The sequence below is a fragment of the Cnephaeus nilssonii genome (assembly GCF_951640355.1).
Source record: "Cnephaeus nilssonii genome assembly, chromosome: 11".
Classification (NCBI taxonomy): Eukaryota; Metazoa; Chordata; class Mammalia; order Chiroptera; family Vespertilionidae; genus Cnephaeus; species Cnephaeus nilssonii.
In genome coordinates this window covers 69,491,129-69,517,898 of record NC_137082.1, presented here as the reverse complement: position 1 = coordinate 69,517,898, position 26,770 = coordinate 69,491,129, and the positions used below count along the sequence as shown (strand labels likewise).

At 58.4% G+C, this 26,770-nt stretch overlaps 1 protein-coding gene and 1 pseudogene across 5 annotated transcripts; one reads left to right on the top strand and one right to left on the bottom strand.

Annotated features, from left to right (window-relative positions):
* Nucleotides 1-136: 136 nt before the first annotated feature.
* On the bottom strand, nt 137-25,259 carry ADA (adenosine deaminase). Of its 4 annotated transcripts, none has more exons than XM_079783865.1 (12): nt 25,098-25,259; nt 14,909-14,970; nt 10,240-10,362; nt 6,684-6,827; nt 5,787-5,902; nt 4,401-4,528; nt 3,895-3,966; nt 3,709-3,810; nt 3,435-3,499; nt 1,935-2,064; nt 1,006-1,108; nt 137-645 (listed from the first exon to the last, which is right to left on the bottom strand). In XM_079783865.1, exons 1-12 carry the CDS (start codon nt 25,128-25,130, stop codon nt 629-631), a joined length of 1,095 nt encoding a protein of 364 aa, XP_079639991.1. In that variant the 5' UTR covers nt 25,131-25,259; the 3' UTR covers nt 137-628. The 4 variants fall into 4 exon arrangements, with proteins under 4 accessions (XP_079639991.1, XP_079639992.1, XP_079639990.1 ...); XM_079783866.1 differs by having other exon boundaries at nt 137-642; XM_079783864.1 differs by having other exon boundaries at nt 137-1,108.
* On the top strand, nt 21,930-25,017 carry LOC307107414 (vesicle transport protein SFT2B-like; annotated as a pseudogene). Its single transcript has 2 exons — nt 21,930-22,557; nt 24,957-25,017. The product of its transcript is annotated as a vesicle transport protein SFT2B-like (transcript).
* Nucleotides 25,260-26,770: the final 1,511 nt, after the last annotated feature.

The following is a 26,770-nucleotide window of genomic DNA, read 5'->3' as shown; positions in this document are numbered from 1 at the left end:
TTAAGATTATTTCTCCGTTAAACAGCAAAAGCAGGGGCTAGGCCACGTCCACAGCTGGCTATGATCCATTGCTGCCCCAGCTCCCACAGAAAGAAAATACCTCTCACCCTCTCTCACCCGTCCAGCTTCAGGAACCCAAAAGGAAGGTTTTCCCTTAAAACCGAGAACGGGAGGGGCTGAGAGTTCAGGGAGCCTGTGAGCAGACAACTCCTCGAGAGAAGCCTGGCTGCGTCGGGAGGGAGGGCAGGCGTGGGCCCTCCCCCCAGCATGGGAGCTCCGGCCTCCCAGTCACAGCCGCCACTGGGCAGGCTGCCCTAGACGCTCCTTTCTCTCTCCCCACCCAGTCGTCCTGCCCAAGACCACGCATCACGACACCAGCCGTTGGCTTCTTTATTGAGCACCAGCTTTTCCGCATTAATCACCAGAGGAGGAGGGTTTCATAACCAGAGGAGGGGCTTGACCATGCCACGCTGTGTGGGTCAGCAGGGGCACACAGGCTTCATAGCATCAGTGCTGACTGTGGAAAGCATGGTCTTCCCAGAGGAGGAAAGGTGGGTGCCACTCGACCCCCCAGAGCTATGAAGTCTCCATCCACAGGGTGCGGCTCGGAGCGGCGGCCGCGATGCCTTCACGGTTGCTGCTCTGCTGGCCGGGTCAGAGAAGCAGAAGATTAGGCAAATCCCAGTCTCCAGGGCATAAAATCACAGAACATTAGAGCCACAGGCTTCCCCTGCAGAGACTTAGAGCCCGAGAATGCCTTGCCAAGGCCATGCAGGAAGGAGCAGAACAGCTAAGAACTTCAGAAAGTCTCCCCCTCAGACCAGCCTCAAGACAGCATTACACAGAAAATAGGCCAGTGTGGTGAAAGCTGCCCCAGCCAGGGCCTGTGCCCAGGCGCCATTGCAAGTCCTTGGTGCTACCCAAGAGAGGACGTCTCGCCGGGGTCCCACAGAAAGCTAAATGAGCCAGGCAGTCAGTGGCCCAGAAGCGCAGACGGGAACATACCTGCAGAGGCCGAAGGTGGCATCCCGTAGGCTTTATAGAGCAGATCCAGTAGCTCCCTCTTTTCATCTTCCGGGAGGAAACTGGACTTTGCCGCATTGATATTCTGGAAGGGCCAGAATGGCAGACAACATGGAACCAGAGAATGTGGAAGGGATCCTGTGGCCATCTAGTGATAGTCCACTCCCTTCACTGAACGTGGGCAGCTGATTAAGCTCGGAGAGGAAGGGACTTGTCCAGGTAAGGTGAATAACTGCCAGAGCAGAGACCGTGCGGTTCTGTGATCTCAAAGTGGCACTCCAGCCCAGCCAGTGTGGCTCGGTGGTTGAGCATTAACCTATGAACCAAGAAGTCATGGTTCAATTCCTGGTCAGGGCACATGCCTAGGTTGTGGGCTCAGTCCCCAGTGTGGGGCATGTAGGAGGCAACCAATTAATGATTCTCTTATATCATTGATGTTTCTCTCCCTCTCCTTTCCTCTTTAAAATCAATAAAAATATATTTAAAAAATTTTTAAGTGGCACTCCATGATACAGTGATGTGAGAACGCAGTTGGAGAAACTTTGAGAGGCAGGGTGAGATGTAGGGGGCCAGAGAGATAGTCCTGCAGAGACAGGCTTGGGAAAGTAACCTCTAAAAATCAAGAGCTCAACCCTGGGGTCTATGAACGGCTTGAAAGTGCAGAATTTTATAGCTGACCACACTTCTTTGGGGAGAGGGTGTTGGCTTTCATCAGTCTTTGAGGGCAAGCCAAGGATGAAACACCTGGTCCCAGGCCAGTACGTCTCTCTGTGGAAGGCATCTAACTCTAGGTCTGGCTTGGCTTGGCCTATTAAGGTAAACCCACACCTCATCCTCAGAGGTTCCAGGCCCTGCAGGCCTCATAGTCCCGGAGCCCAGAGTCAAGGCCAACAGGGCCCACACCCACTCACCAGTCTCTTAAACTCCTCTTCGGTAAAGCCCATCTTCTCTTTGGTCATCTGGTAATCAGTGTCCAGGGTAGACTTGAAGATGAGCGGGTCATCCGTGTTTAGCGAGTAGTTAGCCTGGTCCTTCTTGAATCTAGGTGTGGGGAAGAGCCTCCCTTTACTCTTGTGAGCAGTCACTGCATATCGACCCCGACACCCTCCTTGAGCCTCACATCATCTCTAAACACACCTGGGAGATCTCCTCAGGCAGAGGAAGAAACTAATTCAGAGAACTTGGGCTTGTGCAAGGCCACAAAACTAGGAACTCAAGACAAGCCATCTGATCAAGCCAGAGCCAGGCAACGGCAGAAAAGGGGGCTGCTAGAATGGTGGCTTGGGGAGACACACAGCACCCCCCTCCAGCTACCACCCTCTCTAGCCGTCCCCTTCACAGCCAACATTCTGGGAGAGTTGTCGGTACCCTAGTCCTAGCCTAACCCTAACCATCCTCAATCCCGCTGGGCTCTGCTTCTCAAGAAACTTCATGGCACGGTCCCTGCCCATGGTCTTAGTAAGTCCAGTGGACCTTCCAGCTCTTACTGCATGCGACTTGTGCAGAATTCTACACTGTTGACTGTTCATGGAACCCTTTCCCTCGCATCCTCAGACACCACACCTTGGCTTTCCTCCTGCCTGCCCCATAACTGTCACTTCCTCCTGGGTCCTCTCTTAGGCCCTCTTCCTCCCCATCTCCGTAGGCCATCACTTCTCCCTCCAACCCCCATGTCTGGGTAGGTGGCTCTTGAATTTTTCCACAGCCCACAGGCTGTGTGCCCAGGAGCCTCCAAGAACCTCCCGGATAAGCCACGGTACTGCACACTCCTCTTTCCAAAGCTGAGCTCAGCACCCCCTTGTAATCAACATCGGAGCCCGAGCTCCTTCCCTCCGCATAAGCTTGGCAGACAGACCAGTGCTGGCCTGACCGTGATCACCCCGAGTTCTTGCCGTCCTCATCCTGGGTCAGGGGCAGGTGGCTTTGCCCTCCCGAGGCCTGATGCCACCCCCAGGGCTTAGTCAAAGGACAGCCTGAAGACGGGCCACGGCTGTGCGTTGGACTGCGGGGCGGAAGCAGTGTAGGGTGGGACAGGCCTCCAGGGAAAAGCTTCCGGATGGTGCTTGTGGGAATGCCCAGAGGAGCCCAGAGAGCCCACGTGCGCAGGAGGCACTCATCCTCCTGACCCCTCGGAGGCAGGGTCTGGAGTGCCAGTTTCTCTTGGGCAGCAGGACATCCTGGTATAGCTCAATGGGCTGCAGGGCCCCAGCTCTGCAATGTCGTCAGATTACAGCACATCCGAGCTTTGGAGTCCTCGCTTGTAAGACAAGGATGGTAACCCTGCTTCCCAAGGATTCTGACAGATTTTGTATCAGGAGACCCAGCACAGCCGGTGCCCAGTCCCTGCGTTTCCTGCCACCCTGGGCTCTCCTGGTACAAGACAGAACCGGCCCCAGGGGAGCGAGCCTCACCGAACAACTGCGTGCTCCGTGTCCGGCTTCCAGGAGCCTGTGAGGTAGCTGGACCAGGGGCAGACCTGGAAGAGCAAGCAGGCGTGCGGCTGGCATAGACATCCCAGGGCGCTCGGCCTGCCCCCCACGCCCGGGCCTGGAGCCACCTATCCGGCCATGGTCACACTGGCCTCCCTGTTGCCGACTCCCATGAGCCGTCGGTCCCAGTCTTCCACCACCTGGCAGCTTGAGTGCCCAGTCTCCCTCGGCTCCCAGGCCCCTCCTAGCTTCCCACCTCAAAGTGCATGTTCTTCTCTAGCAGCCTTTTGTACAGGGCCTCATCCTCCACGGTGTGGTAGCCATGTCCCACCCTCTCCGTCTTGAGCCTGTCCACAGCCTGCAGGGAAGCAGATGGGAGTCCAGTGAGGGGAGGCGGGCGTAGGGAGAGGGCCCGCAGCCCACCGGCCGCTGGCCGCCTCACCTCTTTCACCATCTCTGCAGAGCCAGCCTCCCCGGCGTGGACCGTGCGGTGAATGCCGCTCTTCACAGCCTCCTGGAAGGACAAGAGCCAGGTTGTGGGGGCCTCAGGGTGGGCCCAGGGATGCCCCCCGCAGGCTCAGGAAAGTAAGGAACATGACCAAGGTCAAACAGCTCTGAACCCGGGCAGTGATTGTCCGGAGCCCCACTCACAGCCCTGCACCTCACTCCTTCCACAGAAGGCTGAGCCGTCTGCCCAGACAGGCCCAGTGAAGAGACCATCTCGCTTAAGGTCACAGCAAGTCACAGGCAGAAAGACTTCCAACAGCAAGTGGGGTCTTGTCTTTATGCCAAATTCACACCCCTAGAGCCCCCAGGCCCAACTGAGATCTTGGGAACCCAGGAGACCTCACACTGCAGTCCGGGTGACGTCTCCCTGCCGTGGGCAGAGCCAAGCTGCGTTCTCCCAGAGCCTCCAGGGCCAGCCCCCCGCTCCATCCCCGGACCCACCTCGTAGGCCTTCAGGTGTCCAGGGAAGAGGCTGCTCCCTTCGATGGTCTCATCCCCAGCCAGGTCGATGCCCACCACGGTCTGCTGCTGGTACTTCTTACACAGCTCCACCACCTCGGGGGACCAGTCTGTGGGCGGGATGCCCACGGGCCTCTGTCAGCAGCCGCCGCCGGGGAACGGTCCTTCCCGAACGCCTGCTTGCTGCCCCATCCCACTCACCCTCCACCCGAGGCCAGCACATGACAGAGGGCCCAGGGTCCGTCTTCAAGTCCTGACTGCCACAGCCTAACCACACGGCCTCAGCAAACGGCTCCACCCCGTGCCTCAGCTTCCTCTCAGACACCACCGGCGGCTGCACAGGGTCTCGGCAAGGCTGTGCCGAGGTGCTGTGTGGAGCACAGGGCAGGGCCTGGGCTCAGTACACGCCCATGGCCGTTCTCTCAGTTGTCCCCACAGCAGCCCTCAAGGTGGGCTCATCCCCAGGAGAGGAGAGCGAGGCCCACACAGTTTAACATTTAAATCTAACAATGACTCGCTGGCATTACTAACCATAATGCTAAGGAACTGTGGACTCTTAACCGGCAAACTCATCACTGAGTGTTTTAAAATGAGTGGAAAATCACAGGCTTTGGAACCAAATGGCCCTGGGTTCAAATCAGAGCTTTTTGCCTTCCTGATTGAAGAGCAAGAGGCTTCCCCTCTCTGTCTCAGTTTCCTCATCTGTCAAATGGGATAAACAACGGTAGTCTCACAGGCTGCTGCGAGGACTGGAGAAAATACAGGTAAGTCGCTATGTGCAGGTGGCCGGCAGGCTGGCACTACCGTCGCTGTGGTCCTCACTACTCCTCACAGTGGACAGTGTGTACCTGAGGTCAGGGAGGTGATGGGACTTCCCCACGGTCAGACAGTGGGGCTCTGCACCTTGGAAGTTCCCTGGAGGCTTGATCAGTGTCAGTCACAAGGGAGACCCCTCGGGTCCCAGAGGTCCGACCTACTCATAGGACCTGTGGCCTGAACCACAAGAGGCCTGGCCCACAGGGTCTCAAGGGCAAACCGTGGGCTGGTCAGAGCCTGGCTTAGCTTGTTTTCTGTTGTTCGGGCTCCTTTGGTTTTGAGCCACCTGCAGGTCAGGTGGCTGTGTGCCTGGTCTCCCCAGGGAGAAATGTGCTGCTAGAAGCCCTGAGCCTGCCCAGGACTCCGACGACTTCAGGAAGCCCTGCGGTGCAGCTGATGGGCTCGGGGATACCGGGTGGCGGGGGCGCAGCCCCAGCACCGGTATCCCCGAGCCCATCAGCTGCCGGGTGCGCGGGGGCGCAGCCCCAGCACCGGCCGGGAGGTTGGGGCTGGTCAGATGTGCAGCCAGGGCAGGGCCGAGGTCACACTCACTGGGCTCGTGGCGCATGCAGCAGAGGATGGACCGCACCTTCACCTTGAAGTCTCGCTCTCCCTCCTGCAGGCCCTGGTTCACTAGGGACACCACCTCGTCTGGGGTGATGTCCCCTCTGTGTGGAGAGAGGAGTAGGGATGGGCCTGGGACAAAGGAAGGTCTGCCGGACAGCCCTGGGACTGGGTCAGAGCCGGGGAGGGAGGAAGGGAGAGGGGAGGGAGAGGGAAGATGGCGGGGGAAGGGGGGAGGGAAGAGGACTCTTCCAGGAGAAGCCCCCTCTCCTCACCAGCCCACTGCCTCTGAGAAAACGCTGAGGGAGCCGGCCCAAGCCCTAGCACACCCCCTCCGGCTTCCTTGGAACTGCCGACACTTCCAGACCTAGAGAATGTGTGTGTGTGGGGGGGGGGGGGGGTGGCTCAGACACTCACAGCCCTGCCCCCAGGTGGGGAGCACTGCTGAGCTCACTGCGTGTGAGTCCCACTTGTTCACTTGTGTCAGAGTCATGGCTAGAAGGGGCAGAGTGGTTGGGTGATTGCACTGCTAGATCCCTGGAGGTCCAGGCAAGGGGCAGGAATGGGCCAGACTCACTTCAGTTACGGGGTCAGAGCAGGACCCTGGAAGTCACTGGGTAAGTAGTGACTGCAGGCCTGTGTCTAGGCTTAGGGGTGACAAAATACCAAACGCTTTCTCCCAAAGTTAATGCATAAGCCCAGGAGAGGGATGGGAACCCTCTCTCTCAGGACAGAGGTAAGCCCATCTTTCCAAGGCCGAAGACCAGATCGGGGGGGCAAGATCAAAGTCTTGTTGGGTCAGGGCCTCCCAGCAGTCTGTCCCTCGGGCCCAGGCTGGGCCGCCCTGCCCCAGCCTTGGCGCAGCCCCTCTGCGCGGCCACTCACTTTTCCTGGTTCCAGGGGATCGGCTCCACTTTGTCGTTGGCCAGCAGGTGTGGGCTGTAACGCACCTCCACGTACACCACGCCCTCCTTGGCCTTCATCTCAACGAACTCATAGGCGACCCTTTTGATGGCCTCCCGGCAGCCCCTGGGAAGGGAAGGGAGCACTTGGGACAGCCCTCTCCGATGTCCTCTCAGAGCTCCAGGAACAAGACTGGCCCAACCCTTGGCAGATCAAACCCACTTCTGGCCCCGATCCTTCTCCTCCAGTGCCAAGCTCTGGGCCTCCGCTGGAGAAGATCCGAGAAGCACGGCCAGTCCTGTCAGCTCTGCTTCCAACCTGCCAGTTCTCGTCCCCTTCGCCCTGGGTCTCACCCGGCGTCTAACTGGTCTCCACACTTCCCTGTGCCTTTCCTCACAGCAGACAGAGCCGTCTACAAATCAGAGCATGTCGCTCCTCCGCTCTGCACCCTGAGGGCTCCCATCGTGTGGAATGAAATCCCTGCCTGTATAACCCCTCCCCCCCTTCAGCCTCCCCAGCTCTTTCTGTCAAAGGGACAGTCGAGCTTGTTCCCACATCTGGGCCTTTGTGTCTGCAGCTCCCCAGCCTCCATGGTCTTTCACCAGATCGTCCTGTGCTCGCTCCCCCGCTCCACTCAGGCCCCAGCTCCAGTCTCACCTCCTCGGAGAGGCCTCCCCGACCACCTTATCTTAAAAAGGCCCCACTGGCGTTCTCCGCCCCTTCCCCTGAACTTCACTGGCTTATTAGCCAGTTTCCATCTCCCCTGCAGAATGCAGTCGCCATGGCACAAGGACTCCTCCATCTGTCTTGACACTGATATGCTCCCTCAGCCGAGGCCAGAACCTAGGACATGTGGCCCCTCGCTGTTTGCTGAGTGATGGATGTAGGCCAGCAGGGAAGAGAAATAAGAGAGAAGGACATACATGGGCCACAAGAGCAAAAATAGACAAGTGGGATTGCATCACCCTGAAGGCTGCACAGCAGAGGAGACTCAGCAGGGAAGAGAGAAGTACGGAACAGGAGGAAGGGTTTGCCAACCAGATACCTGCTAAGGAGCCAATAGCCAAAAAAAACACAAAGAGATCCTATAGCCCGGCTGGCGTGGCTCGGGGTTGAGTGTCAATCTATGAACCAGGAGGTCATGGTTTGATTCCCGGGCAGGGCACATGCCTAGGTTGTGGGCTCAGTCCCCAGTGTGGGGTGTGCAGGAGGCAGCCAATCAGTGATTCCCTTTCATCATTGATGTTTCTAGCTCTCCCTCTCCTCTCTGAAATCAATAAAAATATATTTTAAAAAAGAGAGAAAAGGACATAGATGGACAAATCTGGAGGGAACTCTGGGGTGGGGAAGATACCTGGGACTCAGACTTGAACCCTGGTTCCCACACTTACCTGCTGCGTGACCCCAGTTAGTCGCCTCTGACATATCCATCGAAGGGTTATTGTGAGGACAAATCAGTTAAACCTCAAAACTCACCTGAGTCAGTGCTTGGAAGAGAACAGACATGCTCAGTGTTTTAGCTGTTATTTCTGACTGTGGGCTCCAGAAGCAAAGCCCAAACTGTGAGTGTGACCAGATGACGGGACCTGCCTTAGCTGGGAGTTCCCACCAGGAAGCATGAACGGGATGGGTTACTAGAAAGCAGACTGAGAGGTGCCCTGGGAAATGGGCCGCTCCCAGGGAGGGTCATGGAAGGACCTGTGCTTTGGAGAGCCCAGATGAGGATGGGCAGCTGCTGGGGGAAGTCCCTGGGGGCGGGGCCAGCCCTGGGAGGGGCGGGGCCAGCCCTGGGGAGGGAGCTGGCCTCCCGGGAGGGTCCTTATCTCCCCATGGCTGGGGGCTCCTTCCACACTGCCCTGAGGGCAGGGGATACAGCAAACCAGGCAGACAAAATCCCTGCCCTCATAGAGCCCACAGCCTAGCAAGAGGGACTGGGAAGGAAAGAAGTAAAATATAAAATGCATCCCAGGTCAGACGGTGAAAGTTTTATGGGTACACATAAAGCAGGGCCAGGGGCATGGAATGTGAGGGGGAGGGACTGCAGTTTTCAGTGGTGTGATCAGGGAAGGCCTCACTGAGAGAGTGACGTGAGCAGAGACGTGAAGGCGAGGAAGTGAGTGCTGGGGCCTCTAAGGAACAGTGTTCCAGGCAGAGGGAACAGCCGTGGCAGAGGACCTGAGGTCCGTGGGTGAGTGCTGCCTGAGGTGCCACAGGAGGCCAATGTGGCTGGAGAGGGGGAGCCAAGCGGCGAGTGGCAGGCGCGGAGGGCTTCCGTCGGGCCCCTGTGCGTGCTGCAAGGGGGTGAAAAGTCAGAGTCTCCAGGGCCATGGCCCCAAATAGCCGGGCAGCTCTACAGGAGGTGCTGCCTAGCAGCCTGGGTGGGCTGGGCCTTCAGGGAGCTGGGCCGCTCTGTCACGTGGCCAGGAGAGGTCCTAGGCCTGCTCATACGTTCTGGTGTGGCGGCAGGTGCCTCCAGGGAGGTGGTATGTGTCTGCTTACTGGAGGCGAGGATTGGGACACTCAGTGCCTTCCAGGCTGAGCCCAAAGGCTTCCAGCCAGAAGTCGGCCACCTTGCCACACATCGCCCTTCCCAAGGACTGCTCGTACCTGCTTTGCCACTCACCCAGCCAATGCCTCTGCTCTGCCTCACACACCTTCACCGCTCCTCCAACAGCCAGTGCCTGGACCACCCTCCAAGCCTTTCCTCAAGCCCAGCCCTCTGGACAAGACCACACCCTCCTATCCCAAGGCCGGGTCCATACTTCCTCCTCCAGGCAGCCCTTCCTGACTGCCCCCTGCTCCCTTGTCTCTCCCTGTCCCGAGCTCCTGCAGCACCAACTGCCAAAGCTGATTCTCACCTGCCTGGGAAGCTCTGCCTCTTGCCAGGAAGCTCGAGGTGGCACCGAGGCAAGACTCGGCTTTATCCCCTGCCAGCTGTGGGGTCCTGGGCAAGCCCCTTCACTTCCCTGAGCCGTCATTCCCTCCTCTGGAAAGGAGTAAGTTTACCTAGCGGACGACTATAGGAAGTACAGTTCTGTGAGCTGTGCAAATATGATGTTCATCTACGAGAGAGTCTGCTGTGAAAAAATGGAAGGAATGCCACGTGACATAAAAGCACCAGTGCCTGTCAGCGAAGGTGGCGGCTGTCTCCACAGTGCGGGGGGAGTGTGAGGACAGCACCGTGTCCGGCCAAACTCCAGCCCGGGAGGCAGACGGGATCACAAGGCCACTGTGTGAATGGGGCCTGAGGACCAGGGGGAATGTGCCAACATCACGTCATGAGACAGAGACGAGGACCTGTGTTCCTAACCCCACATTGGGTCACTTCGCCATAGAAGTTGAATTTCAGTCCAGCACACCCACTTTCCAGAGAGGAAAATCAAGGCCCAAAGGCATGGAGAGAGTCAAGCAAGTATACACAATGGTGAACAGCAGAGCTGGGGTCTCCACCCCATGCGCTGAGGTGTAGGCCTGGGGCTGGCAGCCCATCCTGGGCACAGGATGGACTCTGACGAGGGCCCGAGGGTAGGGGACTCACGCGATGGCAGGCATGTAGTAGTCGAACTTGGCCAGGAAGCCCGGGAGGGTGAGTGGCTTGTCCATGCCAATGATGTTCTTCAGATCCTCAGCTGTGTTAGCAGGGAGGGTGACCCCTCTCTTCCTGGGGACAAAACATGAGGGTGACGGACTGCCCCTGGGGAGGACCTGACCAACTCCCCAGGGGCCACAGCTGGAAACCTGAGATCCTCTCCATCCAACTCCACCCATTGGACAGATGAGAAAACTGAGGCCCAGCACATACAAATCCAGGATCAGAGTCCTTCCAGCACCTCCTGTCCCCAAGGCCATGATCAGCCAGCAGATTTCAAGGGGCGGGGGCACCTGGGGTTAAAGTCTGTTTGTTTGTGTGCATGGACAAGTGCCTGGGGACAGGGAAGGTGCCAGGGCAGCAAGCCCACAACTTTGCCTCAGCCCAAGAGTGGGTACAGCCAACTGGCCCTACGCCAGCTCAGGGGTTATCAGGGGCAATAACTACAGGGCAGGGGCAGGGGCCAGGGCAAGCACTGGCCCTCCCTCCTCTGCTCTCTGGCAGACCAACTTATCAGAGAGGCTTGCGGGCCCAGTGTGCTGGGAGAGGGCCGGAGGGCTGGCTGTCGACCTCAGAGGCCTTCCTCTCCCGGCCCACCGCCCCCACGCGGGGACACGGCCACCCCCAGTAAGGCCTTGCTGAGAACAGCCCTCCGCCTGGAGCCTCCTCCTCTCGGCAGCATCTCCGCCTCCCCAGCCAGGGCAGCGGGCTCGGCTGGGCTGGCCCCCACCTTCTGCATGCCCCACCCCTGTGCTCATCCTGGCTCTGCCCCACTCACGGGTCACCCTGGGCGGCAGTTTTCCCACTTTTTAAGATAAAAGAGACACCAGACACTCAAGAAACACTTCTACCACGAGGGACACAACAAGAGACAAAAGGAGCTCTGAGGAAACTAAAAATGCAGAAAACAAAAGAAACCTGAACCTAAAATGCAAATCCTCAAGGAGACGAAAGGAGGAGCATCGTTGGAACAGGAACGTCGCTTTTTAAAAGGGGACATTTCGAGAGTAAGAAAGAGCTGCTGGACATTTAAAAGAATGTGGCGGCAGCCATTGGGAGGAAACGAAAGGGATGGAAAATAAAGGTGAGAAAATTCTCCAGCGAGAACAAAAGACAAGGTGATAAAAAAAAATTTAAAAAAAGCAAACGGTAAAGAAAATTAGATGATTGAATCAGGAGGTTCAGGCACCCAGTTACCCGTAAAGCAAGATGAGAGGAGGACGAAATTGCCAAAGAAATGGAAGTTTGAGTGGACAGTGCTTACTTCCTTTCATGGCTTCTGTTATTCAAATATTAAAATGTTTTCCTACCTAAATACCTGTTTCTTAAGCCCCTAAATATGCCCTCCTCCCCTCCGGGTGGCTCCAGCCCCTCCGAGTGTCCAGTGGGCATCACCCTGGTCCGCTACCAGCCCGCCGGCCAGCCCAGCGCGTCTCCTCACTGGCCGCATCCCTGCCCGACGCCGGGCTCGGTGCCCACTGAGCCTCTCCCCTGCGGGCCAGCCTGCCCCCAAGTCACCCTCGCGGGCCGCCCCCAGGCCTCAGGCCGCCCGCACCAGGTGTTAATGCTGTGACTCTCTCTGGGAGCCGGTGGGCTGCAGGCAGGGGAGGTGGCGCTAACGCTCTGGCTCCCATGTTGGCGGATGCAGGGGCCACATTTGCCTTGGGCCCCGCCGCTTCCTGTTGGGGTGCTGCCTCCTGACCATTCCCTTCCAGATCTTTCATGGATTTCAATCCAGGACCCAGAGGTCCCCAGTTTCCAACTCCTCTCCACACCACCTGACAGCCTGCCGGGCAGTGAACGGACCGAGACAGACTCATGTGTCTGACCACCCCCTTCTCTTCCCACTCTGGGCTCCACATTTCCAAGTATGGCTCCTCCATCTAACCACCAAGCCAGAGGCAGGGCCTTCCCCCAACTCCATCTCCCTTGTCTTCTTCCCACCTCCCTGGGGCCTGGCCACGGAGCCCGGCCCAGCGTGGAGGATGGACCCAGGCTTTGGGTTCCAAGCCCAGGCCCCCCTGTATGTGCCACCCCAACCCAGGTAGGAGCTGTGCCCTCTGAGGACCTCCATGTCCTGGTCAGTAAGACTCAGAGCGTATTTGTTTGCAGGTACAGAGACGCACACACGAGGCTCTTTCTGTGTCCTGGGTATCACAGCAGGCTCTGAAGCCAGGTGGCCGGGGTTTGCACCCAGCTCTGTTGTAAAGGCTGTGTGGCCTTGGGCCCGTTACCCACCCTCGCAGTGTTCACTAGGTCTGGTTCGTGTGAGAAACATCGGCTATGGAATAACCAGGGAGCAGAGTAGGTCAGAGCTGGCTTCGGGCACCGTAGGGCCATCCGCAGACTGGCTTGACCCCGAGCAAGGTGGGAGGGACCGTGAGAGGGTTTGAGCAGGAGAGCGAGCTGATCAGACCCGGTTGTAAGACAATTGTCCTGACTGCAGTGCTGTGAGGAGGATAGAGGGGTGAGGCCAGAGTGGACCCCTGGAGACCCGTCCTGAGGCCTTTGCGATAGTCTGCGTGAGGGACGGGCAGCGGCTCAGAACAGGGTGGTGACAAGCGAGGACAGCCAGATTGGGACTGGGCCTTAGAGAATGAGGGGATGGGGTCTCGCAGGAGCCTGAGAAAGAGTCAGGAGATGGACTCACAGGAAGAAGAAATGGGTGAAAACAAAATCAATGGAGGCCTCGGTCAGAGGCAGAAAAGGGGCCACGGGCTTTGCCCCGGGGGTAGGTCACAGGCCAGACACTCCCCTCCTCCTCCATCTCTTCCTCTTCTCAGCCTGGCCTACCCCCACCAGGGAGTCCTCCAGGGCTGCCCCTGCCAGAGTCTGCCCGACTCCCTGCTCCCCCGCCTGCTGACCTCAAGATCAAACTCCACCTGGCACCCCACCCCTCTCCAGGGCCAAGACTGCGCCGAGACACCAGGCGACAAGGGAGATGGAAAGTCCAACCAGTCACCCAGCACCGGCGGCTCCTTCCCTCCACCCGCCCTGGCGTCTCGCCTCCTGGCTGCGATACTGGGTGCTCTCTGACCCCTCAATGAGCACCCCGATTAGATCCCATCTTGGCCTCCGATAACCCGCCCCAACGGCCTGCCTCGCCGGGCCCGTGGCAAGGGCTGGCACTCGAGTCAAAGGACAGGCAGAGATAAGCCGAGCGCTTGACCCCATTAGCAGAGCCATTGGTTGTGATTAATGACACTGAGCTCATTAAGTGCCTTTGCTGGAGCCCCAAGCTAAGTGTGTTCCCTGCTGTATTTGACCTACACCCCTGGTGGCAGGGTACGGGCAGGGGCGGACCCTGGCCACAGCCGTGCTTACTAGACAAGTCTCTTCAGCTCTCATGACTCAGTTTCCTTTATATCCGTAACATAGGGACAATATAACCACCTCCCAGGCGTCCTGAGGAATCTGGACGTTGTTGGCAGGCAGTGAATGCACACACTTACACAGTTAAATAACGCTCCCTAGAGCAGGACCGCTGACATGGGGCAGACGAGGAGCGTGTTCTCGCAGAGCTGGCTCGGGGAGTAGGGGCGATGCCCCGAGAGTCAGGCTGACTCCAGGAGCAGCAGCTCCTCCGTGGAGCACTGAGGGCAGGCGGGGTCCTTCAGCTCCAACAAAAGGCGAGTTGGTCGCACTGTGAAGAACGCAGTCTGCCCAGGGAGGGGCGCCCATCTCCCAAGTCAGCTCTGAGGAAGGCCTCCTCTTACCCTCACCCCAGAGGCCAAGGTCACAGCGAGGAAACTGTGTCTGGATTTGAATCCAGACCCACTGGCCTTCAAAGCCCCTGTGCTCGTAGGTGCTGGACCCAACAGAGGGGCCACCATGGGCCCTTGAGGTGTGGGGAGGGGGCAGACCTCCCTCACGGGGGGCGGGGGCACGGGGACCCTTCGGCCCGCCAGCATCCAGGAGAGCTGCGGCAGGAGGTGGTTCTCCCTTGGAAGATGCGGAGAGTTGGGACCAGAGAGGGAGCCGCTTCACGTCTCCCTGGAGGCTATTTCCATGGGGATGTGGGGAAAGCCCTGGGGGTCAGCTGACCCCATAAACTCTTGACTCTACCATTTACTTGCTGTGTGGCCTTGGGCAACTGCCTTTGCATCTCTGAACCTGCTCTCCCCTCAGTGAGATGGGGATAGCCTCCTCCCGGTGGGTGTGTCACCTGCCTCCAGTTCTCTGCAAAACAGAGACTGGCTCAGCCCTGGGAACTGCTTCCACGTGTGTGTGTGTGTGTGTGTGTGTGTGCGCCCATGTCCGTGTGTGTGTGCCCATGTCCGTGTGTGTGTGTGTGTGTGCCCATGTCCGTGTGTGTGTGTGTGTGTGCCCATGTCCGTGTGTGCCCATGTCCGTGTGTGTGCCCATGTCCGTGTGTATGTGTGTGTGTGTGTGTTGTGTGTGTGTGTCCGTCCGTGTGTAAGGTGGCACATGCTCCCCTTGGCTCACCTGGAAATAGGAAGACAAAAATCAAAGGCGCTGAAGGCAGGAGACATGGGCTGCGGGTCTCCAGCTCAGAGCCCTTCTGGCCGGGGCTGGCGGATCCCACGGGGAGACGGGAAGAAGCAGCAACCCCGGATGCTCTCAGACTGGGGGGAAGGCCTCGCATCGGCGGACTTACCTGCCGTAGTATAAGATCGTTTCGGGCTTAATGGATCCATCCAGGTGGACATGCAGTTCTACCTGCAAGGGGCAAAGGGGAGAGAGAGAGAACACGCCCCATGAATGTGGGAGCATCTTCAGAGAGTCAGTGCTCATTCACCACGATGACCACTCACCACACACACAGGCACTGACGTCCACACACAGCATCGTGATTAATCCTCGCCTGTGGGTGGGCCTGTTCCTCTCTCTCTCATGCTGAGAACACTGAGGTTCAGAGAGGTTAAGTAACTTGTCCACCGCCACACAGCAAGCCAGTGCTGGAAGCAGGAACCCAACCCAGGCCTGTGTGCTTACCACGGCCAGTGAACAGAACCAGAATTCTAATCGGAGCCCAATCCCTACACATCAGGACAGCCATGGTCCCGTAGGAGCCCCCGAGCCCAGCCACACGGGCAGTCCTGCTCTCAGACAACTCACTGAACAAAATCGCGCGTTCATACAAAGGGCTGACAGACTTCCTGGACTAGCGAACCACGTGATGCATTTCAAAACACCGGCTCCGTGTTCCAGAGCAGGTGTGGCTCAAGCACAGCTTCTCAGGGATCGTATGAAAGCAGCCCGGGTCTTCCTGGGACTCTGGAAACGACACTAGGTACTCGGCCACCTGGCTGATGGTGGCCTACATGCGCGGCCCCACAACAACGCTCTGCACACAAAGCCAGGAGCTAGGACAGGGGCTGGGACACAGCCTCTCGGGTCTGACCCCGCTCTGCCCCTTCCTCAGTGGCTGTGGCTGCCTCAGGGGCCAAGACCAATGTAAGGGCCCAAAACGACCGTGTGTGGGGGGGGGAGGTCTGCCCGGCCCCGGAGCAGCCCCACCTCTGGGTGTCTCGGGAGCTGCGGGGAGCGGCACGCGGCGCCGAGGACAGCGGAGAGCACCTTTGGCATCTGCTGGTCCAGCCCCGGAGGAAACGGTTCCTGCGCCCGGGCATCCGAAACCTCCCTGCCGTCTCCACCAGGGTGGGGCCTTTTCTGGAACTTGGGGACGTGGACAAGCAAGTGGCTGCCTTGGCTGGGGAGGCGAGAGGGCATCTGGGAACACACACGCGAGCTGCCTGCTGCAGAGGAACCCCGCCCAGGCCCAGGGGAGGCCGGCGGCTCAGAGCCGCCAGGCCCGCCTTTCAGCAGGACGTCCGATCGTCAGAGCTCTCAGCGGTCATCCAGCCGGCCCGGGGCCAGGCGGCACCCACACCCAGACTCGGGGCGCACTGAGCTGCTGGTTCCCGGACTAAAGAGGCTCAGTGCCGCTCAGCCAAATGCTTACCGGGTTCCCCCAGAATGCTCAGCATTGGGAACACTGATGCCTCCAGTCCAGGGACCTGCCGGCCAGCTGTGTGACTCTGGACAGGGACCCCACCTCTCTGAGCCTCCGTTTTCTTATCCTTAAGGCTTCCCATGGGGTGAGGACCCAGCTAGAGAGGCAGGGTAGCCTGTGGTTAGAGCTGGAATCCCAGCTCCTCTCCTTGCTCCCTGGGTGCCCTGGGGTCCCCACCAGCCCAACAGGGAAGGTACAGGCCTCCCTCCAGCTTGGGGAGGGTTAACCACGTTAAAGCATGCAGTGTGCTTCGCACAGAGCAAATGCTAAACAATCCTCAGGCCTTCATTCCCAGTGTTCGAGGCCCCCTGGGTGTGGGAGTGGAGCGGGAAGCCGAAGGGATGCCCACTCCTGTGGCGCTTACAGCCCTGCCAGGGAGAGGGACACGAGGCGTCACATCGATAGAGGTCCATCCAGAGCCACGGCAGCTCTTTGGGAGCAAAAGCACAGTCCCGTGAAAGCCAACACAAGAAGAGCCTCGCCCGGCCGGCAGCCGGCAATGGCTTCCTGGAGAAAGCAGATCTCGGGCTGAGATCTGAGGAGGAAGATGGGAACAACACTTCAGGCAGAGGGAACAGCCTGACAAGGGCGGGCCGTGAGGAGAGCGTGGTGTAGGGGTGCGGAGGAGGGAGGAGGGGTTTGGGACTGGAGGGGCTGCCGGGCCGCCCGGCCCCAGGAGGAGCAGAGACGTGTCCTGGGACCGAGGATGCAGGGCCCAGGCCCAGGAGGGCCTCCCAACCCTGCGGGCCCACAGGGCACTGGGGGGCTTTGGGACGTTACAGGTGCCTGTGCCCACCAAGTCAATTCCAGCACAGCCCTGGGGCTGGGCCGGGCACAGGGGTTTGTTTTTAACGTGAGGCCAAGATCGAGAAGCACTGCCCTCCAGCAGCCATCCCAGAGGCCCGAGGGCGCGGGATCCACACTGGAGTAGGGTGAGCCAGAAGCAGAGGTTAAAGAAATGGAGACAATTTGAATGGACGTGAACTGAAACACAGAGAATTGTCTTTCTTTTCCAGGCAGAAATGACATGTATTTCTTTTTCATGTTTAAACGATGATGGAGACTGAAGTTGAGAGAAGAGTTGTGCGAGGTTTGAAAGGTAGGAGAGGTTAGAAGACAAAAACCAGAGCGCCTCCGAGTTACCCGGCAGCAGGGGAGCTGGGGATGTCCCGGTGCTGCTGCCCCTCGTGGACGGGTGGGCCTGCGAGGCTACTTGTGCCCAAGCCCCACATGCCTCTTCGCTCCCGCACAGCATGGACACGTCCAGGATGGTAGCCGCCCATCTGCCTGCGTCCCTGCATGACTGTGATGAGCAGACTGTGATGGGCATGTCATGTGAGCAAGAATGGACACCTCTGGCCCGGCCAGCGTGGCTCAGTGGTTAAGCATTGACCTATGAACCAGGAGGTCAAGGTCTGATTTCTGGTCAGGGCACATGCCCAGGATGCAGGCTCAGTCCCCAGGGTGGGGCATGCAAGAGGCAGCTGATCAATGATTCTCTCTCATCATTGATGTTTCTCTCTCTCCCTCTCCTGTCCTCTCTGAAATCAATAAAAACATATAAATTAAAAAAAAAAAAAAGAATGGACACCTCTGCCGCCTTACCCCTGGGGATGTTGGTCGCTGCAGCAGACCGGAGCCTATCCTGCCTGAGCAGACACCTTTCAGAACTCATTGGACCAACAGTGGTGGGAAAATGAACCAAATGCCTGAGGAAAAGAAACACTCAAGGGGGTGGGGGGAGGGCGTTGAAAGGGTTGGGGGTGCAGTGGGGGGAGGGCGATAACTCAAAGTGTTTAGAAAAGATCACTTTGTGTGTGCGGAATGGGGGTGAATAGGGAGGGGAATTAGTTGGGGGAGGGGGAGAAGGAAGGACAGAAAGCTGTTCCAGACAGAGGGAACTGCATGTGCTAAGCAATCAGGGAATGAATTGGTTCAAGTGCAGAGAATGCTGGTGGTGAGAGATGAAGCCAGAGAAAGTCAGGGGGTGGAAGGCAGGGGACCCCCCAGATAACAATGAAGGGGTCCACGGATGTTTCCAAAGGGGAACGATCTTTTCAAAGCGTTTTCTGCCGCTGCGTGGTGAGCAGGTTGGCGGGAGGCCGAACGGAAGACAGAGAGCTGGCTCGGGATCCAGATGGGAGATGAGCAGTGACCAGAATTCCTACAGCATCACACAGTAGGTGCTCAGGAAGCACGAGCTACCGGCACTGGGTGCGTGGCGGGAAGGTCGCAGAGAGGCAGCAGGAGGCGAGAGTGGCCCTGGGAGAGAGCAGGCAGAGCCCAGCTGCTCACCGTGCCCACAGGGGCCACCTCCTGTGGGAGCAGCGGAGGCAGAGGCCACCTCCTCAAGCAGCCCAAGCTCAGCCAGGCCTCCCACTGAACGTTCTGGAAAACTGCCACTAGCCATGGAGAAGTGCACCCACCCAGACAACAGTGGGGTGCAGGCTCAGAGCCTGCTCAGGGGAAAGGAGCAGCAGGGGCTCCTGGCTTCCCTGCCGGGTGCTGGACCGTCTACAGGCATGATCTCCCTTCATCCTGACAACCAGGGAGGTTGGGACTTCACTCCTGTTTTACAGATGGGGAAACCGAGGCTCAAAGAAGTCTCTAAGGACACCGTCAGGCAGTGATGGAATCAGGATTTGAACCCAGGTCTGAGTCTTGAGCTCCCACAGGCCTGGCCTCGGGTATAAATAATGCAGCAGTAGTAACAGCAGCCGCCTGTGAGCAGACCCTTGGTCTCATTTCGTCTTAGCCCCTCGGCAGAGCTGCACACGAGCCCCATCGGCACTTGCCAAGCTCGACTTGGAGAAATGCAGTGACCTGCTCAGGGCCACATCGATCTATGGTGGCAGAGCGGGGCTGGGACCCAAGTCCTTCCAGGGCCACACCACCTCCCTGGCACTGCGCCAGGCCTCCAGGGGAAGAATCTCAGGCCCCGTCCCTGCACCTGCTCTCCGCGAGGCTGACTCACACGCAGAACTGCAGGAAATCCTCCCAGATGCGAGCAGGAAGCATCCCCAGTAACCAACAAATGTTTACTATCGGCACCCTGGGGAACATGCCGGGTCCCCTCAGGAGATGCCAGCCAGAACGCGAGGCGCGGCGGTGCGTTCACTGGCCCAGGCTCCCCCCAGGTGGCAGCAGCAGAGCCAGGACGAGGACCCAGGCCTTGGGTTCCTGGGCTGGACGCTGCCGAAGGGAGGGGGGGGTGTCCCCTCCTGGGCCTTCCCCAATCACTGTTCTTTCCCTCAGGGTTTCCCAGGCCCCCAAACACATCACTGTTTTGTTTCCCATCCACCGATTTTAGAATTCCCTTCCAGGTCTCATTCCCCCGCTATTGGTTCCCGGGAAGCAGAGACTGTGTCCTCATGCTGCACCCTTGGAGCCAGGACAGTGCCCGGCACAGCACAGTGCTCAGCAGGTGCTGAGAGACCAGGTGGCTTTCCCATCTCCCTGTCCTGGGCCAGCAGAGTGTGTCCTCTCCCTGCCGGAGAAGGGGCCGGCCTACCCCTTGGCCTGGCAGAGAATCTCGATGGGACAGAGTAGCCAGGATTGCCTGACCAGACCCCTGGATCTGGCACTGCAGTCAGAACCTGGGCCAGGCCCGGCGCCCACTGCTGGGCAGACATCCCCCCCTCCTAGCCCTGCTCTTGGCAATGAGCTGGGCAGTGCCGGGGGGCAGTGCCGCCAGAGCCTCTCCGCTGACTTTGGGGGTGAGACGAGGAGACAGCGCAGCCCTGGGGCGGACACTGTTTGAGGGACACCTCCTCCAGGATGTCCTCTGAGCTCAGCCCCAGCTGGGCTCCTGAGGCTCTGAGGTGCAGAGGGGAAGGGGCAGAGCAGTCCCTCGGTGCCTCCTACTGACTTGGAGCCTGAAAGACTCCGTTGCTGCTGTGAGCTTTCCCGGGCGTTTCATGGAAGGCAAGGTGTGCCTTTGGCGGGGGGGGGGGGGGGGGGGGGGGGGGCGGGCATCCGTGGGGCCACAGCCCTGGAGTGCCGCAGAGTCACCCTCACTTTATAGGTGAGAAAGTGAGGCTTGGAGAGATGAGGAATTTGCCTTAGGTCACAGATCAATGAGTGCACAGCCAGGACGCTGTCCGACTTTAAAGCGGGAAGTCACAACCACCCCTTCACCCTGCATATCAGCGCTGAGTCAGCGCTGCCACAATCTGAACTGGTTAATATGATGAGGATGATGGATGATCAATTAGCAGCTAGCACTGCCATGTCCCGCCCCCAGCCCCTGCCCTGCTGCCAGGCCTGTACTTGGGGTTTTATGCAGGTGGATAAAACTGTGATTCCCATTTTAACATGGGCAAACAGGCACGCAGAAGCAACTCACTCCAACTCCCACAATGGAGAAGGGGGAAAACAGCACTCAGAGCCTGGCCCAGCGGCTGCCCAAGTTTAAACTCCTCACTGGTCTCCCTCTGTGGTCAAAGGGCCCCAAAGGCCACTTCCTCTCACTCCACAGCCCTCGGGCCTCAGAACCCTAAAGGGTAGGGGTAAGCCAGCCCCCAACACTCTGGGCAAATAGAGACTCGAACCTCGCTTTGGCCTACTCTTCTCCCCTGTTCAAGCCAGACCACGGTCCTGCCCTCCCTCCCCTGCTGTGGGGACACGCGCTGGGACAACGGGCAGGGGACAGGCTCCTCCCAGGTGGAGCCCACCTGAGGTCAGCTCCGGGATCAGGAGACTGCTGGCCTCCCCGCCTTGCTGTGACCAGACGCCGCACTTCCCCTCCCTCCGCCTGGCTTCCTCCTGTCAGACAGAGACTTCGGTGAAACCCAATCTCTGCTCCCCTCCCTCCCGACTGCCAAAAGCAGCCAGGGTCAGGCGGGCTCTTCCCGGGGCACCTTTATTTACCGGGTGGCTCTGGTAACCGAAAGGCACCCAAAGCCCAGAGCAGCGCCGGCGGTGGGCTCTGCGGCAGAAGGCGGAGACGCGGCAGACGGAGGCTCCCCGAGTCCACAGCGGCCCCCACGGCAGCCCCAGGAGGAACACGCTCCAACCAGCAGGTCAATTTCCCCCAAGAGCCCCACGACCTTGGTGTTGTCAGCCCATTTTAGAGAAGGAAGCTGGGGTTCGGGAAACTGTCCACCTGAGCCCTTACAGCTGCTAAGTCTCAAGACAGGGATCCCACCCCAGTCGATCTGAAGTCCAAGGTCACCCTAAGTCTAACTCCTCCCCCACAGAGTGGGGGTGGCAGGTGAGTACAGCAGGTATCAGCACCCACGTCAGTTTCAGGTAGCCCCCCCCCCCCGCCCCTTTCTGGCTGTGTGACTTTGGCAAGTTCCTTCCCCTCTGAGCCTCAATTTCCTCCTATGTAAATGAGAATAATAGGACCTCCTGCAGGAGGGCTGTTGTGAGCATTAAATGAGTCAGTACAAGCAAATATGCAAATCAGAACAGCGCCAGATTCGGAGTAAACATTCAAATAAGAGAAAGAAAAAGTGCCTAGGAGATTTAGCCCCAATTCTCCGCTTCCTCAGAAAGGAACAGTTTAGAGACTGCTGTTCCAACGTGGCTGCTCGCCCGGCTCTCAGATTGAGTAGCCTTGGGCAAGCCCCTCATCTCTCCAGGCCTCCGCCTCCTCATCTATAAACGGGGGTGAAACATCTGCCTCTGTGGACAGAGCAGCATAAGAGGTGGTGGCCCGATGGACAAGCTGAAGAAGGTGCTTAGCGGGCCCGACACTGAGGACCAGGGCGGCCTGGCCGAGGCGGGGTTGGGGGGTGGGGGTGGGGGTTGGGGAGGTGGAACCTTCCTTAAGCTGGGATGCCAGAATAGAAAGCTCCCTTGCGTGTCTTGTGACAGGAATTCTCTGCTCCCTCCTGGGCACTCTTCTGCTCTGGCTGCCGAGGAGGGACTAGACCTTTGCCGGTTTACACCTCTGGTAACACCGCATCCATTGGGAGCCTGCCTCACGGGACCAATGAAACAGCTGCAGAGAACGTTCGAGCCCTTGGGTGTGATGGTAACCATCACGGTGCTGTTGTGACCTGCGCTCACCCCGGGTTCTGCCTTTGGGTGGCATAACAAGGGGCTTGCCCTCGTCTTCTGCATTTTGCAGTCTTAGGCCTGACGTGGTACCTTTCCTTCCTACTATTTGCAAGGGACGCTGTGAAGTGTTTTCCCCTGTGTCTTGCAGAACACGTGACCCGTTTTGCAGCCTTGGGAGACACTGTGGATGGATACCGTCCAGCCCTCTTGCTCACAGACATGTTCCTTTCCTCTTACCGCAACGGGTTCATGGGACCCAATCATTTACACACGGGGGGTGGCCGGTATCTCCCAGAGAGGAGTCTTTCTCATCACCCCTTTCCTCCTGGGGTGTTGTTCCCCTGAATTCTCGTAAATAAAATCCGCATTAAGCAGCAAAAAGAATAAAAAGAAAATATCTGCCTTGTCAAGTTGTCCAGAGGATTCTGAGAGATAAGTCTTGGAAGGTACCAGAACCCACACTTAAATGGCAGCTGTTATTATTATTAAAACACCAGCATGTGATCCGCATTGCCCTCCCCGACCAAGAACTCTCGAGTGCCTGGGCATTTCCCAGCCTTGCCCTGCGGAAACAGATGAGGGCCCCCCCTCCATCCCCCTTTGCACCTCCTCACCTCCTCCAGTGCCCACAGCGGCTCAGGAAGCGTTTGTTGGAGTGACATAACCCACCCAGGAAGGTAGCTGCCAGGGTCTTGCTACCTCAAGTGCGGTCCGTGGACCAGCCCAATCAGCGTCACCTGGGAGCGTGTCAGAGAGAGCACCTCAGCCCCCACCCTAGACTCCTTCAAGGGCGGGCCTGGGCGCCAGCCCCCTAGCCCGGCGGCTGTGCTTTGCCTCACCTAGTTCGTCTCGGTGCCTCTGCTTCTTCGTCTATAAACAGGCTGAATGTTATCAAGAACCAGGTGATTTGAGTACACTTTAACGTTTGGAAAGCACGGCTCGGCTCTGGCTGCTTAAACTGGCCGGGGCCTGGCCTCACCTGGCGGTAGGCCTGAGCAGCCAGAGGCCTGCACCTGGGGCTCTGGCACCTCCACCCGCCAAGGGCTTCTGCAGAGGCAGCTCAGGAAAGCTCGTCGGGGCCACGGGCCTGTGAGGCCAGCCCCTAGCTTGGCGACGGTGCTTGTCCTAACCCAGTGAACCTTGTGCCTGTCTCTCCATCTATAAAGCGGGGTGACACCAGCTACGTCGCAGAGTCACAGTCAGAATCAGATGAGTTAGTGCAGGTAACGTGCGCAGAAAGGGGCCTGGCACAGCAAAAATCAGCTCAATGGAAGCACCAGTTGCTAATACTCGGAGTTAAGTACCTGCCCCACCCAGGTGAAGTGGCTGAGACTCATGGTCCTTCCGCTTCCCCTGCCCGCTCAGGCACGTCCCCTCCTCTGAGGATAACCGTGTACCCCACCTCACCTACGCAGTGGGTGACCTCTGGATACCTCTACAAGCAGGTGGGGCCCACTTCCCAGGTGTGGAAACTGAGGCCCAGTGAGGGGAAATGACCTGCCAGCTTGAATCAGAGGAGAGGATTGGGTGAGGCAAAAATTAGGAATGGCAATCGTTGCTCCAACACGGGGCTGTTCAAAGTGTTGCAAGGAGCAGATTGGTGCATATAGCAAAGATCCATAGCAGCGTTACCTCTTATTTATCTCCATGACTCCCACTTCACTCCCCATCAAGGGGGTTTGCCTACTGCCTTGGAATTCGTTTCAGGCAAGGTGGTTCCCAGACCAATGGTAGAGGGAATCCAAGAACAGTTAAGGCAAAATAAAACAAAAAAAAACAGCCTTCAAAGGAAGAACCACTAAGGATGGAGCATGGGCATTCATACAAGATGTGAAGGAGGCATGCGGGGGGGGGGGGGGGGGGGGGGGGAGGCAGAAGTGCTTCCCCAGAACTTGGAACACCTGGAAGGATGTAGCTGAGCATCTGCCCTGTGGCGAGGGCCTGGGCAGTGGGGGTGGGGGCGCTAGGCCTTGCTTCCTCCGAGTCCCCTCTTCCTTCCCCTTTCCTCGGTGCACACACACAGGATTCTTACCCCCACTTCTGTGACATCTGCCATCATCACACACACCTGTTTCTCAGATGGGCGAGTGAAGCAGGCTGAAACTCGCACCTCCCCCTGACCCCAGTCTCAGATCCCGCTAGCTGCTGATTCACTCCGCTGGGCGGACTTCTGGGCCGCTCCCCTCCCCGATGAATCTCAGTGCTCTGAAGCCCACCAAGTGGGCCTGGGCTCCCCTGACCCCACCATTCCCAAGACACCACAGCTGGTGGGGGAGGCGGGACAAGAAAGTTATCCTTTGGGGCCAGTGGCTCTCGAATCTTACCAGAGCCCAAAGCCTAAGGCCCACGCAAACCCCCTGCCCCCGTCTCTGGCATGGCTCAGTTCGTCCCGTGATACAACCACAAACGGACTCCTTGGAGTGGACAAAACCATCAGCGTTAGAGCACGAAGCTGTTTACACTCACGGAGCGCTCCCTGCGCACCATTCCCAACACCACCTCCGGCTGCAGACACCGCGCCCCAAGCCCCATGTTACGGAGGAGGTCCCAAGAGAATGCCCATTTGACAGATGGTAAAACTGAGACCCAAAGGAGGCAAGTCAGCGGCAGCAGCAGAACTCGGAGGCCAGCCAGGGATGCCTCCAGCTTCAGGACCCTCACTTCCTCATTGTCTCTCACTCAGGAGCCTAGAGGCGGACGAGGGCCTGAGCGGAGGGAAGAAAGCACCCGCAGGGGCCCCCTGATCCCGCTCGGTGGAAGCCCCTAAGCCCTCCAGCCAGGCAAGGAGCCAGAACCCGGACCCCGAGCCCCGGCCCGCGCTCACTTTGGGCTTGTCGAAGGCGGGTGTCTGGGTCATGGTGCCAAGCGCGCCCCGCGCCGCTGCTTCCTCCGCTGGATCCCCGCGGTCGAGGGCTGAACGGGAGGCCGGTTCGTTTCCCCGGGGGCCCCGCAGTAAGCGCGGCCCGCCTCGCCCTTCTTAACGGGGCCCGGCTCCGCCCCGCCCCCGGCCCGCCCCCAGCCCGCCCAGGCCCCGCCCCCGGCCCGCTCCAGGCCCCGCCCCGCCCCGCCGTCCCCAGCTGTGCTTTTCCTGGAATTCAGGCCCAGCAATGGGAACAAACACAAGGCCCCTCAGCGCCTTGGCCCGCCCAAACACTGGCCCTGGGACTTGGGGTTGCAGCCACCTGTGGGCTCAGGCTCCAGCCTCCAGGCCCGGCTCTGCTGCCTGGGTGCTTACCGAGTGCCAGGCCCAGTGGAATCTGGGAGCCCGTGAGCATCGCAAACCTTGTGGGGCTTGCTCTCTACCCGGGCTAGACCCACGCTCATCACGTAATCACACAACACAAGTGTGTAATTAAGGAGCTGTAATGGGGACCACCCGTGGCCTGCAGGTCGGGGAAGGCTTGTCTGAGCACCTGAAGGAGTGTGCCAGGTGAAGGGAGTTGGAGTGGAAGCGGGAAGCCGGAGAATGTTCACACTGTGCCCCCCGTAATAAGAACAACACTGGAAACACCCCAAGGCCCATCCACAGCCAGTGGGCAAATAACCTCTGGGACACTCCCTCCATGGAATAGTATACAGCGGTGAAATCGAATGAACTTCAGTTGCAAACAGCACCACATCCACCTAAGAAACAGTGTGGAGTGAAAAAGTTGCACAAAACTACATGGGCCATGATGTAACTCGTAGAATGTATAATAAAAGCAAAAACCAAAAATATGCATGTTTAGACACATGCATTTGGGAGAAAATGTTTTAAATCAAGGGAAAGAGAGAAATAAACTGAAGAAGAGTGATTATCGCAGATGGGGGGAGCATACAGGTACATTCAGGTTACTGGTCATGTTCCAGTGCTTGGGTGGGATGGTGGTTTCATTTCATTATCTATATATATAAAGGCCAGTGACTGAACATCGGAACCACCAGAATGACCAGTCGCTATGATGCACACTGCAGTGGCCAACCTGCCTGATCTGGCCCCAATCAGCCTGCCCCAACCTCCTGTGGCCCCTCCCCCAAGCTGGCCCCGCCCCAATAGGCCCCCATTGGGGCTGGCTGGCCAGACCCCACCTGTGCACGAATTCGTGCACTGGGCCTCTAGTATTATAAATAAGCTGATAACAATAAGGAGAAAAGAGAGGGCAAGAGAGTGGAGGACAAGCGGCTAGATCAGTGGTCGGCAAACTCATTAGTCAACAGAGCCAAATATCAACAGTACAACGACTGAAAATTCTTTTGAGAGCCAAATTTTTTAAACTTAAACTATATAGGTAGGTACATTGTTATTAACTTAATTAGGGTACTCCTAAGCTGGCCTTTGCTAAAAACGTCCTCAATCTGATTGAGGCATGTGGCTCCCGAGCCTCAGTTTGCCGACCACTGGGCTAGACAATCCGATGAGAGAGAACTAGGTCACTATGGGACACGGTGAGGGCTTTCCCCTGAGAGTGCTGTGGAGGGTTTTTAGTGGAGGCAAGACAGGATCAAACTTGTATTTGG

What these genes read in the sequence shown, in the direction of transcription:
- ADA (XM_079783863.1), bottom strand. Translation starts at nt 25,130, where the DNA reads ATGACCCAGACACCCGCCTTCGACAAGCCCAAA. An exon ending in ACGATCTTATACTACGGCAG is followed by an intron (nt 10,363 to 14,908) that starts GTAAGTCCGCCG and finishes TTTTGTCCCCAG; the next exon opens with GAAGAGAGGGGTCACCCTCC. An exon ending in TACTACATGCCTGCCATCGC is followed by an intron (nt 6,828 to 10,239) that starts GTGAGTCCCCTA and finishes TTCCCTTCCCAG; the next exon opens with GGGCTGCCGGGAGGCCATCA.